General features: G+C 36.9%; 1 protein-coding gene across 2 annotated transcripts in view; it reads right to left on the minus strand.

The window, feature by feature from the left end:
* Window positions 1-671: 671 nt before the first annotated feature.
* The window catches only part of LOC114475535 (voltage-gated potassium channel subunit beta-3), a 33,299-nt gene continuing 15,425 nt past the window's right edge, over window positions 672-18,545 (minus strand). For both annotated transcript variants that reach the window (XM_028466429.1, XM_028466428.1), the window contains 13 exons: window positions 13,913-13,956; window positions 13,564-13,601; window positions 13,372-13,451; window positions 11,614-11,658; window positions 9,649-9,693; window positions 9,526-9,569; window positions 7,482-7,568; window positions 7,282-7,367; window positions 5,314-5,434; window positions 3,638-3,732; window positions 3,435-3,555; window positions 2,242-2,330; window positions 672-2,146 (listed from right to left, as the gene is read on the minus strand). In XM_028466429.1, coding sequence (XP_028322230.1) covers window positions 2,057-2,146; window positions 2,242-2,330; window positions 3,435-3,555; window positions 3,638-3,732; window positions 5,314-5,434; window positions 7,282-7,367; window positions 7,482-7,568; window positions 9,526-9,569; window positions 9,649-9,693; window positions 11,614-11,658; window positions 13,372-13,451; window positions 13,564-13,601; window positions 13,913-13,956 — 985 coding nt within the window. In that variant the 3' untranslated portion in view covers window positions 672-2,056. The remainder of the gene's footprint in view (window positions 2,147-2,241; window positions 2,331-3,434; window positions 3,556-3,637; window positions 3,733-5,313; window positions 5,435-7,281; window positions 7,368-7,481; window positions 7,569-9,525; window positions 9,570-9,648; window positions 9,694-11,613; window positions 11,659-13,371; window positions 13,452-13,563; window positions 13,602-13,912; window positions 13,957-18,545) is intronic.

The following is an 18,545-nucleotide window of genomic DNA, read 5'->3' on the forward strand; positions in this document are numbered from 1 at the left end:
CATTGTTCCCAACCCTTTTAAAGTTGTGAGCGTGTCAGTCCAGTCACATGCACACTATGAGAAATGTCACGCTAGACACACGAGGAGTACCGACCTTTGGCTTTTCTGACTGCTGCTGGGTAATAAACAGTTTACAGATAACAGGCCTCTGCAACGGCAAGAGGCTCACATGACTATTGCAGTAGTTCTCAACCTTTTCAGCCCACAACCCCCAAAATAAAGCTTCCAGAGAGCAGGGACCCCCACTGTAGCTGAAGGTGGTTGAACACAGACATGAACATTGAAGAACAGTCATGTGGAGACAGGACCATCTATAAGGGGGAATAAAGGGGAGAGATTTTTGGGGTCCATCCATAAAGTCAGTAAAATGATGGTCCATTGTTCTATGGATCTGTGATAACCACATTTATTTATTCATCTGAATAATATCCACTGTTATCCAGGAACGTTTACTATTATTTGCTTCATAGTATATAGTCATCTTAAATCTGTAAATCCTTGTTTTAATCAGAAATAAAATGAGGTAAAAGTGGTAAAAAAGGTGGTGAAATTAGATTTTAAAAACCACAGAAAATGGTTAAAAGTTGAGAAAAAAGTGGTAAAAAAAAAAAGGGTTCAAAGTGTCAATATTGGCCTAAAAGTAGGAACAGTTAGTCTAAACTGGCAAATGGTGGGCATGAAAAATTGTGAATGTGGTTAAATTGGCAAAAATAAGCATGGAATATGGTGAAAAGGGGTTAAAAGTGACAATAATGGGTCAACGTTAAGTGGGAAAAATGGTGGAAAGGGTTATAAGGGGAAACTGTGCTGAAAAGATATTGAAATTTGATGGAGAAGTGTCAGAAATGGGCGTAATGTTGCAAAAATGCATTAAAAGGAACAAAAATATGGCAAGAAAAAATGATGAAAATTTGTTAAAAACTGGTAAGTTTGGTGTAGTTGCAAAAAAAGGGTGAAAATGAGCAAAATGGGCTTAAATTGTTTTAAAAATGTTCTTAGTTTTTTAAAAGGCATCAGGCTCCCAGTGTCTAGCGACCCCAAAAGGGGTCCTGACCCCAAGGTTGAGAACCCCTGGTCTAACGAAAGCTCGGCTTACACGCTAGCGTGTTTTAGCACAGAGGTGTGTGTGTCTTTTTAAATACTTTGATTGAAAGCAGTTCAGTCTGCTTCTACAACAGTTAAACAGTATCTTATGATGCCCCAGCTTTAGCCTCTAGCCTTTAGCCTCGAGCCTTTAGCCTCGAGCCTTTAGCCTCTAGCCTTTAACCTCTAGCCCCTAGCCTTTAGTCTTTAGCCTCTAGTCTTTAGTCTCTAGCCTATAGTCTCTAGTCTTTACCTTCTCACCTTTAGTCTTTAGTCTCTAGTCTTTAGCCTCTAGCCTTTAGGCTCGAGCCTTTAGCCTCTAGCCTTTAACCTCTAGCCTTTAGTCTTTAGCCTCTAGTCTTTAACCTCTAGCCTTTAGCCTCTAGTCTTTAGCCTCTAGCCTTTAGCCTCTAGTCTTTAGCCTCTAGCCTCTAGCCTTTAGCCTCTAGCCTTTAGCCTCTAGCCTTTAGCCTCTAGCCTTTAGCCTCTAGCCTTTAGCCTCTAGTCTTTAACCTCTAGTCTTTAACCTCGAGCCTTTAGCCTCTAGCCTTTAGCCTCTAGTCTTTAGCCTCTAGCCTTTAGCCTCTAGTCTTTAGCCTCTAGCCTTTAGCCTCTAGTCTTTAACCTCTAGCCTCTAGTCTTTAGCCTCGAGCCTTTAGCCTCTAGCCTTTAGCCTCTAGCCTCTAGCCTCTAGCCTTTAGCCTTTAGCCTCTAGCCTTTAGCCTTTAGCCTCTAGTCACGTAAAAAACCAGTCCATGAGCAATCGACAATGAACAACACGTAGCTGCGACGTGTTGAATAGATCTGTCTCCTATTTAAATTATAATACAATGTAGCGCGCAACATGATATGCGCTCATATTGGAAGCATGTTTGTTTTTCTGAGGGCATGCAAGTTGTTGAGTATACGGCGGAGGAGTTTTTGTCTTCATCTCCTTTAGAAATATCTTCTGTCACTGAAAATGGCTTCGTCATCAAGCCCGCGACTCTTTCTTTGAGTGAGGCTTATTTCCCAGCAGGGCGTCCATTTCTGTAATGGTCTGAGGGGTCATTTGGGATAAAATCTGAAAAGATGAAGAGCAAAAAGGCAGTGTTGAATCTGTTTACTTGTAGTTGGATTTTTGATCAAACAAACAAACAGAAGAGCATATTTTTTTACCCGTAGAGCACCCAGGTTCTCCAGTAACTGGTCTGTGTTGGAAACTCCCAGTAACACTGAGCTGACTCCCTCACTGCGCAGACACCACGCTGGAAAAAAGCAGGAAACCAGGATGGAGGGATTTAAGTGAATGTGGAACGTCAACGTTAACTTTTATGTGATATAATGACAAAGTTTTCTAATCAAAATATTACGTCCAGAGATGGACAACTTTTATCACATAAATGTGATTGTATCTGATCTGTGGATCACATGATTAACAATAGAATAATGACCAAGTCTGAGCATTAACAGTAAACAAAAAAAATACACAGAATAATTTCTGTTATTCTCCTACCTTTTTGGTTTCATTTTGTGTTTGTGATTTTCTTTAGTTTTTGTTGTTGTTTTGTCTTTTTCTGTCATTTTTAATATATTTTTGCTGTCATTTTATGGAATTGTGTTGTTTTTTGTGTGTTTTTCTGTCATTCTTGTACATTTTTTGTCATTTTGTGTATGTTTGTTGTTTTTTTGTATATTTTTGTTGTCGTTTTTTTTTATATTTTTCTGACATTCTGTATATCTTGTGTGTATGTTATCTTATTTTGTTTGTTTTTAGTGTCTTTTGGAGCATTTTTGTTGTTGTTTTCCAGTTATTTGCTTGTAGAGACGTCTTGTGTGTTTTTGGAGTCAGTTTATGTAACTTTGTTGTCCTTTTTGTATTTTTTTTTTTTCTGTAATACATGTTTTACTGTAGTAATTATTTGTAGATGTAGTTGCAGTTTTTGTGTATTTCAACTTTTTGTACATTCTGTTTTGTGTCTGTTTTGAATCATTCCGTGCATATTTGCTATTTTTCTGTATAATTTTCAATTATTCTTTTGCATATTTGTAGTCAAGTCATCTGTCATTTTGTATTTTTCTGGGGTCATTTTGTGTTTTTTGTGTGTGTGTTTTTCCTGCAGTCATTTTATGATCTTTTGGAGTCATTTTGTGCTTTTACTTTGAAGGCCGCACAAAATTAGATCAATGGCTGCCTGTGCTACAGGAGGGTGACAGTCAGTTACCAGGGAAAAGAACAATAGATGGACTGATAAACATCCCTCAGTGTTTACATGATGAATCCAACAATTTTTGTAGGTAAATGTAAATCAATCATATCTCAATCCAGTCTTAAACCAACAGAAATAAGCATGACTCAGCAGGAAACCTACCAATGGCCAACTGCGCAGCCGTGCAGCCCAGTCTGTCTGCCAGTAGATGGAGCTCTTTGATTTTAGCGAGCTGCCTGCGGCCTTCCTCGCTGTTCACTCGCTCCTTCAGCCACTGGTATCCCTTCATCAGGAGAAAAATATGTAACGATTCGTTCACACGGTTCACGTTTCAGACTAAAGTGTCACTCAAACGCACCACTGACCTTCATCGCCGCTCTGGAGCACTCAGGCACTCCGTCGCTGTACTTCCCTGTGATTAGTCCACACGCCAGTGGAGACCAAGTCATCGCCCCCACACCTGGAGAGAGAAGCATGAGGCAGGGACAGCTTCTATAGCAGACGTTGACAACTGGTGGCCCGGGGGCCAAATGTGGCCGGTGGTCAAATTGTGCACATTCCCCAAAGCAAATCCCCAAAAATTGTATTTCAAGTTGGACCCCAAAATAATACACAAAATAACTCCCAAAACTCTAAAATCAACAGCAAAAATAGTGTACACCAAAAATAAATAATAAAATACACAAAATTACAACAAAGACACACACACCAACCACTTAAAAAAAACAAAATGACTGACAATACAAAAAACAACACATTACTGAGTAGCTCCAAAGATGCACAAACTGTCAACAAAATAACATAAATGAGAGGAAAATACAGAAAACAACAAAAAATACAGAAAGTGACCCAAAAAAATGCATAAATGGACAACATAAATGCAGAAAAATACACAAACTTACAACAAAAAAATAACAAACACACAAAATGACTAAAAAAAACACATGTATTGACTCCAAAAACTGCCAAAACAAAAAATACCTTAGACAAAGACCAAAACCCTTTTGGCCCCCAAAAATTGTATTTCAAGAAGTTGGAAGGAATATGAAGCCCTAAACATAATACAAAAAATAACTCCCTAAAACCCACAAATCGATCGCAAAATAGACTACACATAAAAATTCTAAAATGCACAAAATGACAACAAAGACAGACATACCAACCATTTAAAGAAACAAAATGACTATGAAACACAAAAAACTACACATTACTGAGTAGCTCCAAAGACACACAAAATGACAAGAAAATACAGAAAACAACAACAAAAATACTGAGAGTGACCCCAAAAAATGCACAAATCACAAACAATACAGAAAAAAACAAAAAATTACAACAAGAACACAAAAGATAACAAAAATACACATTATGCCTCCAAGAACACACAAAAGGACTATAAACGGCCAAAACAACAAAAACACAGACAAAGACAAAAACCCTTTTGGCCCCCAAAACAAATGCCCAATAATTGTATTTCAAGAAGTTGGAAGGAATATAAAATCCTTAACAAAATACACAAAATAACTCCCCAAAACCCAAAAGTCCACAGCAAAAAAATCCTACCATGCAAAAAATGACAACAAAGACAGACATACCAACCATTTAACGAAACAAAATGACTATGAAACACAAAAAACTACACATTACTGATTAGCTCCAAAGACACACAAACTGTCAACAAAATGACAGGAAAATAGAGAAAACAACAAAAATACAAAAAGTGCCTCAAAAAAACACAGAAATCGACAACATATGTGCAGACAAATACACTAATTTACAAGAAGAACACAAAAAATAACAAAAACACATAATGACTAAAAACTGCCAAGACAACAAAACCTCAGACAAAGACAAAAACCCTTCAACCCTGTATTAATGCTCAGATCAGTCATTATTCTAATGCTGATATAAATGTTGATCATGTGGCCCCTCGGATTAGAAACAGTCACATTTTTGTGGCCCCCGCTGTCATAGAGCCGTTCATCTCTGATCTATAGCTACTGTACATCAGATGTTAGTAAACGGAGTCAGAAACAAATCTCACCAATTTTGTGGTAAAGTTCAGGAAGCTGCACTTCCACTTTATCCCTCTGGAAGTAGTGATACTCAGCCTGCTCACACACTGGAGGGATGAGGTTGAACTGTCGAGCCACTGAGTAGGCCTCCTGAATGGAGAGCAGGGTAAATAAAGCACCGTGGGGTTAGTAGGGGGACCACATTTACCTTGTTACGGCAAAATACAACAGGATAAATCAATAAGTTGTTATTGTCCATAAGGTTTAAACAATTATTTTCTCTCTTTATCACAAAAACTTTTTTTTTTTTTTTACTCAAATCAATCACCTTTATTGTGTATTATATCAATATGTTCTTGAAAAATCTTCTTAAAATATTCAATCATTGGAACTATGACATTAAACATCTCCTTCTAGAATTTCAAAAAGAAAGAAAAAAACTCAAGGCTTACGGAACAGTAAATAATCATGAAATAAACACTTTAATAAATAACTGTAAAGTATGCGGTGTCATCGTCCCATGCTGACTTTCTATGGGCTAAGTTTCAAATCCCTCTCTGAACCTCATGGAGGTTTTTATCATCCAGGCGGATCTTCCTGCTGCTATGTTTAAATGAAATGAAATGAAATTGAAATAAAATAAATTCACAGGTATTTGGTCTCTTTCAATCCATCTTGGGCTTTAGTCTCTCTTCTCTTTTCCTCGTGTGTGACGATTTCATCAAAACAAAGCGGTATCTTTATTGATTCCATCACATGTGAGTAAAATTACGTAATTAACCACGTTGGCTGTAAAGAGCAACTCACTAGCTTTCAGAAACTGGAGGAATTTCTCTGCAAATATTAGCGGAGTTACGTTCATTTAAAGGTCCCATGTTACGTTAAATTGACTTTTCTGTGCTTTAAACATCATAAAGTGTTATTATGGCTTCATACACATGTTTAAAGTGTTTTTATCATTGATTCATCAATCGTTAGTTAGAGGGTGATTTACTCCTTTCTTACTGCAGGGTGAGCACAAACACCTCGCTATAATTTGATGACGCGTTCCCACTTTGATGACAAGTTTGACGCGGCACTGAGCTGGAGAAGCCACGCCTCCAGGAAGCTCTCTGCTGTGATTGACATGTAAACAGACACACCCACGAAGGCTGAGCATTTAAGCGTCCTTCACGCAGTGCTATGTATGTATTTTCTACAGTCTATGTATGTACCGGTGAACGCCCCGCCCCCACGCTCTGTCTGGTGTTTATAAAGCAGCATGAGCCCGGCTACGGAGTGGGTGGGAGGAGGGGGGCCGTCCTCTGGTCCTACGTCACCGTGTGGGGAGGAGGAAGTCAGTGTCCCGTTCATAGACACGCCCACTCATGAATATGTATAAGTAGGACGCAAATCAGCCTGTTTGTGTAGAGTTGTTCAGAAAGTGACTTTTCAGAGGCTAAAACTCTGGAAAACAGGCGAGTTTGGGAAAATAAACCTCAAATACTATGTTTTTGTGGTTCTTAGAACAAATGGAGATGGTGAAAAATAGCATGATATGGGACCTTTAAATGAATGCATTCCCCGAGATGGCCGGACAGTCCGGACAAGACGTGAAGAGAAGACATGTCCAGGTAAATCTGGACGTATGGTCACCCTAATGGTTAGACGTTGGCGCAGGGTCCCCACGGTCATGAAGTTCCTGGAAAAGTTATGGAATTTGAAAAACCCGATGTTCCCGTCTTGAAAAGTCATGGAATAGTTTTGGAAATATAGCCTATTTTTGTTTTTTCACTGTTTAAAATATGTTAAACCCCAAAGATGAAATGCTGCATACTTCAGCTGGCGTACGCCAAAACCAGGAAACGCGTACTCTAGCGCTTCAGAACTAAGTCATGGAAATTTGGTTTAATGTTTTGGGAAAGTTTTGAAAAATCATTGTGAGAAAAGGTGTGGAAACCCTGTTGGCATTTACATTAAATAAAGCTGACAGTGTTAGCGTTAGCATTAGCATTCACCATGATCTCCATCGCACTCCAGCGGGACGTTCCCCAGTACATGGCCATACCCTGGTTTATTACAAACGTCATGGCCCGCACGATCTCTGCAAACAACAGGAAAAACACACATTATTACTATAATTATTATCATAATTATGAATATTATTACTTATTGTAATACCAGTCACAAATATATAAATATAAGTGGTGAAACTGACCTTCCATGGGACTGTTGACGTCATTTCTGTTGGCAAACACGATGTCCACATAATCTAACTGGAGTCTAGATAAAGAACCTCTTAAACCTGAGCAACAAAAAGGACATTAATGAAGATTAAACATCAAAAATATAGCAAATCATTCCAATCAGGAGGTGATAAATGACAAACTAAATAATATATAACTTTTTGTTTTGGTCTGTGACTATTATTAAAGCTTTTGGTTAAAAAAAATATTTAAATTTCACTGATTTTCCCGTTCCTTTTTTTTTTTTTAAGGTTTTTTTTCTTAAAAAATGTAAGATACATTTCAGGGAATTTTGCTGAATGTGTCACATAGTTGATCTATTATTGATAAATCTATGGAGTATTCTGTTCACTCACAATCCAGCGTTCATCATATCACTCGTTCTAGTGTTAGTTTAGAATCAAAATTCTAGTCTTTTCACCTAAATTCACAAAGATTTTTTGTAACTAATTTTTTAGGCCCAAGATGAGCAACTTTTATCACATCAAAGTCCACATCATCAACACTCATCTCAGCATTTAGAATCTAATCTAATCTCAACATTATTATGGTCATTTTTGTTCATTTTTTGTATAATTTTGTGTATTTTTGACGTGTTTTTCACTATTTTTTTTTTTTTTTGTCACTATTTCGGGTGCTTTTGTTGTTGTGTGTGTTCTTGGTGTCATTTTGTGTATTTTTGTTGCTTGTGTGTTTTGTCACAATTTTGTACTTTTTTCTCTTATTTTGTGTTTTTGTTGTCTGCAGTTGTTTAGTATTATATGGTCTTTTCTCTCTATTTTGTGTGTTTTTGCAGTCATTTTGGGTTCTTTCGTAGTTGTTTTGTATATTTTTCTCTCATTTTGTGTGTTTCTGTTGTCGTTATTTGATCGATCGAACCTCACGGGTCTGTCGAGTCAGTCTCGGGTTCGGTTGGAGTTCAGACACAGTAAAAATGTGTTTCACAAAATACATTTACAAGATGATTTAGTTTATTAAAAGACGAATTACGATAACATTAAATTGTCATTTTAAATATCAATGAATAAACTTGGTCTAGGCTTTTGTGTGTGTCCAAATAAAATATGTATCTATGTTTTGAAGAAATTATTTATTTTTCTAATTAGGGTTCAGTGAATGCACTGATGGAGATTTGTGGGTTCAGAACCTCCATTAAGGTTAAGAATCACTGATTTAGTATATTCTCGTAGTTTGAGTGGTTTGTTTGTCATTTTGTATACTTTTTGTTGTTATTTTGTGTGTCTTTGGTGTCATTTTGGGTATTTGTCTCTTATTTTACGTGTTTTGTGTATATTTTTCATGTTTTTGTACTTTTTTTCTGTTATTTTCTTGTATTTTTCTGTCATTTTTGGGCTGCACAAATTAAGCCGAGGGCCTCATATGGCCCCCGGGCCGCCAGCTGCCCATGTTTCCTGTGAAATATAATTCTAGCTATTTCCATTAATTATGGCATCATCCTCCTGCCAACAATGGAGAGCCTTAAGGCTTCTTGTCAAACTTCCCACACAGACTCTTTTTTTGCTTCAAGTCATTCATTTATCATTTATAATTTATCCCGTGGGTTTGCTTCAGTGCCAAAATAAACACAATCGCACACACGTTCACAATTACAGGACGTTAAAAAGCCTCTTAATTAAGCCAACATGCATGTTCTTGGACTGTGGTAGGTAAGCTGAAATTAGTACTGAGAGATTATGAAAACTCTACACAAACTTCCCTCTGGGAGTCATTCCCAGATAGAATGGACACAAATGACTCATTAATCTATTTCTTGTTTAGGTTATTGAATTAATTCACCTCGAGCAACTTTATTTACACAGTAACATTAGCGAGGACTGCAATAACTAACACTTTTGACCCCAAATTGGTCTCTAAACTACATGTTTGGCTCTGTGGAAACACCTTTTCCTTTTTACACTCGAGTATTAGAAGAACATCTATTAATACTGGAGCCTAATCCCTAGAATTAGAAGTCTTTATAGTAAAAGACTGGTTAGAAAAACGGTTAAAATGTACCTTCAATAATGTGCTTTCTTGATAGGCCGCGCTCCGTTTCTGCTCTGAAAAGTAAACATAAAAAAAGTTTTTTAGATTTAAGAAGTAGAATAAACATTAAGTAGCTTATAGATGTCCACTTACTGTCCTCCCCAGTAGATTTTTGTCGTAATAACAAAACTGGAACGCCTGGAAAGAACAGATTTACACATTTTGTGAACACACAGTTAAATAAACACAACAGGTTAAAGGTCCCATGTTACACTAAATTGACTTTTCTGTGCTTTAAACATCATAAAGTGCTATTATGGCTTCATACACATGTTTAAAGTGTTTTTATCATTGATTCCTCAATCGTTAGTTAGAGGGTGATTTACTCCTTTGTTACTACAGGGTGAGCCCAAACACCTCGCTACAATTTGATGACGTGTTCCCACTTTGATGACAAATTTGACACAGCACTGAGCTGGAGAAGCCACGCCTCCAGGAAGCTCTCTGCCGTGATTGACATGTGTACTGACACGCCCACAAAGGTGAGCATTTCAGCGTCCTTCGCTCAGTGCTACCTTTGTATTTTCTACAGTCTATGTATGTAGTGGGTGGGAGGAGGGCGGGCTGTACTCTGGCCCTATGTCACCATGCGGGAAGGAGGAAGTCAGTCTCTTGTCTATAGACACGCCCACTCATGAATATTCATATGTAGGCCTCAAATCAGCCTGTTTGTGTAGAGTTGATCAGAAAGTGACTTTTCAGAGGCTAAAACTCTGGAAAACTGGCGAGTTTGAGAAAATAAACCTCAAATACTGTTTTTGGGGTTCTTAGAACAATTGGAGATGGGTGAGAAATAGCTTGATATGGGACCTTTAATAAGGGCAGGTTAGATTGCTGTATTTATTATACTCTTATTAAAGCTTCTGTTAGTGGTTAAGAGTCATTCCATGTCATTTCAATAAGTTTTAAGGACATCCCATGCAAAATTCTGAGTTTTTTACCATTTCTTCCTCAATTTTTCAACAGGCACACTGTAAATTTTTAGTTTGATGATTAATTTTTGAGATATGACCAATTTAGTGAGGGGGGTATGTGTCGATTTTCGTGCGTCCTTATTTTTCTTCCATTTTCAGCTTCTAATATTTCAGGAACTACATCACATAGGAAATTGTAATGTGGTATAGTAATGCAGCTCTACCTACTCTGAGAATATATAAAAATATTTGTTACACATCCTATCTAGTGGACATGACAGACCCTCAAAATTGGAAAACAGAGAGTGTGTGTTTAGGTCTGGAACATGTTTGGGCCTTCGGTAAACAACTTAGCTTATGCCTCAGCAAACTGTAATGTGATCAGCTTAGAGCTATGAACATAGACTGTTCACATCACTATGATTAGTCACATATATGTTTTGGTTCTTGAATGACACGCCCTTGAAATCCAAAAAAACACTTTTCTTTTAACTATTTTCAGTGGCCCATAACTACATGTGAGAATGTAAAAAGAAATAAATCTGATTTCTCTTTTAATTTATAGTAATTAAAAAGAAAAATGTTGCTTTTGAGTGGAATATTTTATAGCACCATGAAGCAAAAACTGTTAGCTGAGGAACACATCCAGGTTAAGGTGTTAATTGTCCAAATCTTTAAGGATAACAAACATTATTTTTACAACACAGGTAAGGACATAGTATTGGTCTCATAAATTAATACATTTTGGATGAAATACAGAACAAAAGAAGTAGTAATTTATCATCACCAGCAGGTTTAATAACATAACTGAGCATCCTTTAGAGTCCTTTTATTGAACAAACCTTCATAATACTTAGGAGGAGGTTCAACTGTAATGATGTGTGTGTTTGGTTTGAATAATTCAGCCCCTGAGTAACGTAACCCAGAACTTCATCTTCACATTAAGCCATTTTTATCCTTTTATGGCCAATCTGAGGTTAAAGCGCTACATATTTGTAAAATGATGAATTCCCTTTGAGATCGTTCCATGCTGCACTTTTTTTTTCCTCCAAAAAGCACTACAGTGGATTTTTTGTGAAGGAGATTATTATAGTCATAACACGAGGCTTGTTACATGCATGTGGGTAAAGAGAGGAAACATCACCTCCAGCTTTTCTTCTTAATAATGTTCCCGAGAGTGATCTCAGCTCTGTGGAGACAAAGCGTCATTTAAGATTCCTGCACAGCTAAAGATTGAACAGATTCAGGGATCCTCCACTGTTTTTTCAAATTTGACCTAAAACCTTTAAAATGTCCTCATTAGTAGATCTATGTCCAACAAACTCATTATTTTTCACCATGTTCGTTTTATTAACTTTTAAAAATGGGACTACTTTACAGTTTTAGAGCCTGTGTTCTTCCATCTTGAAATCACGTGACTGATGATGTCACACGGCCCCACTTCCTGTAAACATCCCATTGTTTTCTATTGGAGTGAAACATTCAGCCTGATTTTTAGAACATTTAACAGCTTTTTCAGTCAAAATGAGAACTTGTGCTGCTTTTTGTTGCTCTAAATCAGTGTTTCTGAAACTTGTTTGACTCAAGTACCCCTTCTCTTATTTCTGAATCCAAGTACCCACTTTGTCCGACTACAACATGTTGCTTAGAATATTATGAAAAAACAACTATAGAACATTACGATGGAATGAATGAGTGATAAAACATATTTCAAAGGACTGAACTTTGTAAAAAAATGGAATAAAACAGTAATTAGTGCCTCCTGAATAGATTTATTTCCATAGTTTTTGTCATTTCCCATCATCTTCCACCTTGTTTGGGACCAAGACTTTTCAGTTCATGTTCTAATCAAGATCATTTCCATTATCATTTTTAACTAAAAATAAACACTTCAAAACCCCATATTTCTAATCCTTTCAAGTACCTCCTGTAGGGCCATCACATACCCCTAGGGGTACATGTACCCCCATTTGAGAAACACTACTCTAATTAATCAGGAAAAATTAAAGATGTCGTTGAAAACCTTTTGTTTACAAAAAGAGGATAAAAAAAAGCAGATTTTTCAGTCAAAATGACAACTTTTTCTGCTTTTTGTTGCTCTAAAAAAAACAGGAAAAGTTAAAGATTATGATGTAGCCCTCTTTTATTTACCGAAACAGGATAAAAACAGTTGTGAACCCAAATGATCTATGGTTCCAAATCTGCAGTTTGGTAGTAGACAATGAAGCAGAGAAGAAGAGCTCTCCTAAAGGACCTTTACTCTGCCTTAAACAGTGCACGGCTGACGCTCTGGTGGCTGAAGTTAGCGAGTAAATCACGGACTTCAAAAGTTTACCGTTATTTGCTTAACTTCTGCCACCAGTGTCAGCTGGTCACTGTTTAAGGGAGTGTTAAGGTCCCTTAGGAGAGCTCTTCTTCTCTGCTTCATTGTCTACTATGAAACCACAGAGTTGGAACAGTTGCCTCCTGCGGTCATAGATTACTTTTTTGGGCCACAATTGTTTTTTATCCTTTTTTGGTAAATAAAAGAGGATTCTATCGACATGTTTAACTTTTTCTGGTTTTTTAGAGCAACAAAAAGCAGCACAAGGTTCATTTTGACTGAAAAAGCTACTAAATGATCTAAAATGAGACTGAGTGTTTCACTCCAATAGAAAACAATGGGATGTTTACAGGCAGTGGGGCCGTGTGACATCATCAGTCACGTGATTTCAAGATGGAGGAACACAGGCTCTGAAACTGTAAGTAGTCCCATTTTTAAAAGTTAATAAAACAAATATGGTGCATAATAATGTGTTTTGTTACATATTTCAAAGGTTTTAGGCCACATTTCTAAAAACAGTGAAGAATCCCTTAAAGAGAAGGTCAAAGGATGCAAAACAGGAAACGACTGATGTCCGACCTTCCTGAGGCGTAAACCTCCGCCGTGTCAAACAAGTTGACGCCGTTCTCGTATGCTATGGTCATCAGGTTCTCAGCCATCTGAGGCAGAACAGAAATCAGGTGAGAGAGAGGGAGGGAATGATGAATGGATGAATCACAGATTTCACACATCAACGTCATGGAGGAAACGGTGAGAAAAGAGAGGTTTTACCTCGTCTGATATCTGAGATCCAAACGTCACCCAGGTACCTGAACACACACGCACACACACACACACACACACACACACACACACACACACACACACACACACACACACACACACACACACACACACACACACACACACACACACACACACACACACACACAGGTATAACACCAGTTTAGAATCATACCATGTGCAAGTTTTGAAATATTGAACAAACAGGTTCACAACAGCACATTTCTCATTGGTTACATTAAAAAAAAGGAAAGACAAGCAGCATATGAACAGTATTTATTCATCAATATCGCATATAATACAGATATATTATTGTAAAAGCTTTATTCAGACTCACCTAAGCCGAGGCAGGAAACGCGTAGGCCTGACTTTCCCAGGTTTCTGTGAAATAAACCAAAATCACTTTAACTACAGAAACAAATCTGACATATAATGTTTAGCACTTATTGTTAAGGCAACAGTAAATACATAAAATAATAACAATAATAAATAAACATTTCTGCCCTCTTATTGTTAGAGTCTAATGAATAATCGTAGGTTTTTCTGTCATTTTGTCATTCTTAAAGTAATCTTGTGTGTTTTAATTGTCATTTCGTGTAATATCTGTCATTTTTGTGTGCTTTTGTTGTCGTATGCACATTTTGCTATCATTTTGTCTATTTTTAGTTGTCATTTTGAGTATTTTTCTATCATTTTGCATGTTTTGTTGTTGTCATTTTGTGTTTTTTATTGTCATTTTGTTTAATATCTGTCACTTTGTGTGCTTTTGTTTTCATTTTTGTGTCGTTTTGTAAATTTTGCTATCATTTTGAGTATTTTGTTGTTGTTTTTTTTTTGTCATTTTACGTGTTTTGTTATCACTTTGTGTGTTTTTGGAGTTATTTTGTGCATTTTCTTTGAGAGCTGCACAACATTAGACGTCCTTTCTTGTACGTTAGTTAATGAAAACATCTGGTTTTCAATACAGAAACGTTATCATCGATGATCCAATGTCCTGCTGTGACCCTAAAGAAGGTTTAGACTCAGGTTGGATAGATGGAAACAACATAGAATGTAAACATGGGTGTGTGTGTGTGTGTGTGTTCTCCACTGCCTGTGGTTAAAACCACAAACGGCCTGTGTCTAATTATCCCACAACGTTTGACCTTTTCATTGTTCTAATGTTGCCAGTTGAAGTTTTACACTTAGTCAGTGAAACAGCCACGAGCGACGGTGCTCGCCACATTCCAGTGCAGACAAAAGCTTCTCGGGTCAATAGGATAAATCTTTCCCCAAAATGTTTCACAAAGCTGAACGGGAGTCCATTACCCAGCATGCCACATCTGATTATCCAGACAGCTGCGTTCTGAAGGACGGGGAGCTGCATTACTGTTCTGACCATGGAAGCATGCACAGCTGAAAATGATGTGGCTGCTTCACACTCCTCCTCCTCCTCTTCCTCCCCCATGTATACGCTCTCCCCCCATTCTAATGAGCCATGAATCTAGCTGGAGAAGAGGCAGTAGCTACAGAGCTTTTAGCTCCTCTGCTCGTCTGCAAACGGCCAAATGCAGAAAGACAAACTGTCAGAATGTTTCCACTCAGCACAACAATGCTTGCTTTTTATTGTCCTGCTCTATTTTTAATGACCAACCTGCAGCTATTTTTAGATTCCCTGCATATGTGTTCATCTGTGTGTGTGTGTGTGTGTGTGCGTGTGTGTGTGTGTGTGTGCGTGTGTGTGTGTGTGTGTGGGTGTGAAACGTTCATGGTTTGATTCGTTGCATTAAATTATGTCATAACAGCACATGTGGAAGGTCAGAGACTCGTGTAGAGTCTGGGGTGGTGAACTTCACGCCAGATTACATGCAGAGGTGAAAGTAATGGATTACAAGTACTTATGTTACTGTAAATTAGTTGCTTTTATGGGTACTTTTTCAGTATATTTCTAAATCAGTCATTTTACTTGTACTTAAGTAAGTTTTAAAAGAAATAACGTAATTTGGTTCGTTTCTACACCTGTTACTGAGTAAATTATTATTTTTTTGTTTTAAAATTTTTTCTGTTAATTTGAGTATTTTTGTTGTCATATATGTTTTTGGGGCAATTTTGTCATTTTGTGTGTTTTTGTTGTCAATTTGTAAATTGCTCTTTCATTATATGTGATTTCGATGTCCTATTGTGTATTTTTGTTGTTTTTGTACATTTCACTATCATTTTATATATTTTTTGTTGTCATATTGACTATTTCTCCATCATTTTGTGTGTTTTTGTTGTCAATTTGTACATTGCTCTTTCATTACATGTGATTTTGTTTTCCTTTTGTTTATTTTTGTTATTATTTTGTGTGTTTTTGTTGTCCTCTTGTCTATTTTTGTTGTCGTTTTGTACATTTCACAATCATTTTGCATAGTTTCTGTTGTCATATTGAGTATTTTTCTGTAATTTTGTGGGTTTTTGTTGTCAATTTGTATGTTCCTCTATCATTATATGTGATTTTGAGGTCCTTTTGTGTATTTTTCTGTCAATTCCTGTGTTTTTGGAGCCAAAATAACAAACACAATTTTGTTGTTTAAGCTTTTTCATTGATTCAGTCAAATATGCATTTAAATTGAAAAACGTTGCTTCTCATTGTTTTATTATTATTATATTGTTATGCAATTAATTTAATCAAGAATAAATAACTAGAAAGTCTCTGATTAATTAGATGTTTTTTTTATTGAGTCCCACTACTAATAAATACAGGAAATAAACAAATCAGATGCAATGTTTGATGTTTTTTTTTTTAATCTCTTTTGATCGCTCTCCTTGTGCCATTCGTCTAAAAAAATCTCCTTTTGCTTTTTAGGGAATTAAATCATTATTTTAACATGAATCATTAGACAGGGTTGAGCCATTAATAGCTTCACAAATATTATTCCTGCTGCAGAGCGAGAAATGTATTAAAATAGACATGTTTGATATTTCATTTTGTTTTTAGACGCTACACACAAACTTGTGTTGTTTGAGTATTTTTATCCACTTTCTATTCTTATCCAAGCAGAGCTTTAAAAAAAAGGCACCGTTGTACAAAGTGAACAGAAGCTGCTGTTGAGCCCGAGGCTGCTGCGTGTGCACCGATGATAAAACATGCAAATGAACGGCTCCAAGAAAGAAAGGTTGTGTTTTCCACATGAATTCCGCACAAGAGCACAGTCGTAAATATAAAGATCAGCAGTAGAAAAAAGCAGCCTCGTCTGCAGAACATGACTCAGCATTAGGTGAATGTCAGGAATCGAGAGGCGTCCTCTGTTGCTGTGCAGATGTTCCACTCTCACTTTCCAGCATTTTATTATTAGCTTATTATTAGGCCGGGCTACCGGACTCATAACACTACTCGCTTTCTTCTTCTTCTTCTTCTTCTTCTTGTTCTTCTTGTTCTTCTTCTTGTTCTTGTTCTTGTTCTTGTTCTTCTTCTTGTTCTTGTTCTTCTTCTTCTTCTTCTTCTTCTTCTTCTTCTTCTTCTTCTTCTTCTTCTTCTTCTTCTTCTTCTTCTTGTTCTTGTTCTTGTTCTTGTTCTTGTTCTTGTTCTTGTTGTTCTTGTTCTTGTTCTTGTTCTTCTTCTCCTCCTTCTTGTTCTTGTTCTTCTTCTCCTCGTTCTTCCTCTTCTTGTTCTTGTTGTTCTTCTTCTTGTTCTTGTTGTTGTTGTTGTTCTTGTTGTTCTTCTTCTTGTTCTTCTTGTTCTTCTTGTTCTTCTTGTTCTTGTTCTTCTTGTTCTTCTTGTTCTTCTTGTTCTTCTTGTTCTTCTTGTTGTTCTTGTTGTTCTTGTTGTTCTTGTTGTTCTTGTTGTTCTTGTTGTTCTTGTTCTTCTTGTTCTTCTTGTTCTTGTTCTTCTTGTTCTTCTTGTTCTTCTTGTTCTTGTTCTTCTTGTTCTTCTTGTTCTTCTTCTTGTCCTTCTTGTTCTTGTTCTTCTTGTTCTTGTTCTTGTTCTTCTTCTTGTACTTGTTCTTGTTCTTCTTCTTGTACTTGTTCTTGTACTTGTTCTTGTTCTTCTTCTTGTACTTGTTCTTGTTCTTCTTGTTCTTCTTCTTCTTCTTCTTCTTCTTCTTCTTCTTCTTCTTCTTCTCCTCCTTGTTCTTCCTCTTCTTCTCCTTGTTCTTCCTCTTCTTGTTCTTGTTGTTGTTCTTTTTCTTGTTCTTGTTGTTCTTGTTGTTCTTCTTCTTCTTGTTCTTGTTGTTTTTCTTGTGTACACTAGTTAATATCACTACTCCTCTGTTATTCGTGAATGGATCAGGCTGATGTTTGGTAGCTATAATCTATGAATGTTTACGCATCGACGGTCTGAGCCCGATTTTCAAATTGGGGCCCAGGGGAACCCCAAGGGTCACCAAAAGAAGAAAAAAGTGAAAGTTGATTTCTCATTTATTTGCGAGTTAATTATTACGATGGTCGGTGGTACAGAATCATTGGCACATACCGAGATATAAATGGGGCATTTTACCCCGTACGTATCTTTCAAATGACTACTCCTCCGTTAGTTCTCGTGAGATCAGAATGCATTTTGGTATAAATGACCTATGAAAAAATATGATGAGATGCTCAGAGCCCTTTTTTGAAATGGGGCCCGCAGGCCCACCCCCATTTCCGGTAATTTCCAAAATTTATGGGAACACATTCGTGTGATATATTGTTTTAAAGGTAATTAAACGTAGATTACGATTATGCCCCGGTTTTTTTTTTGGCAATTTCCATTAAAGTCGTTTTCTCATTTATTTGTGAGATATTTTGTGAACCGAGTCATTTGACTGAATTCTCAGAAACGTGGTCCGTGCTATTTGGCACAGAGACGTTCCACGAGCCCGGTCGTAGTTCATCCGAACTCGTTTTTAAAAAGAGGAAAACAAGTGCTATAGCTAGCGCTGTGTCGCTAGGTCAAATAGCAACAGACATAAACCAGCATGCAGTGATGAAAATATCTATCATTTTATATTATTATTGAATGTTTGGGCTTG

Source organism: Gouania willdenowi, chromosome 14 (assembly GCF_900634775.1).
Source record: "Gouania willdenowi chromosome 14, fGouWil2.1, whole genome shotgun sequence".
Lineage (NCBI taxonomy): Eukaryota > Metazoa > Chordata > Actinopteri > Blenniiformes > Gobiesocidae > Gouania > Gouania willdenowi.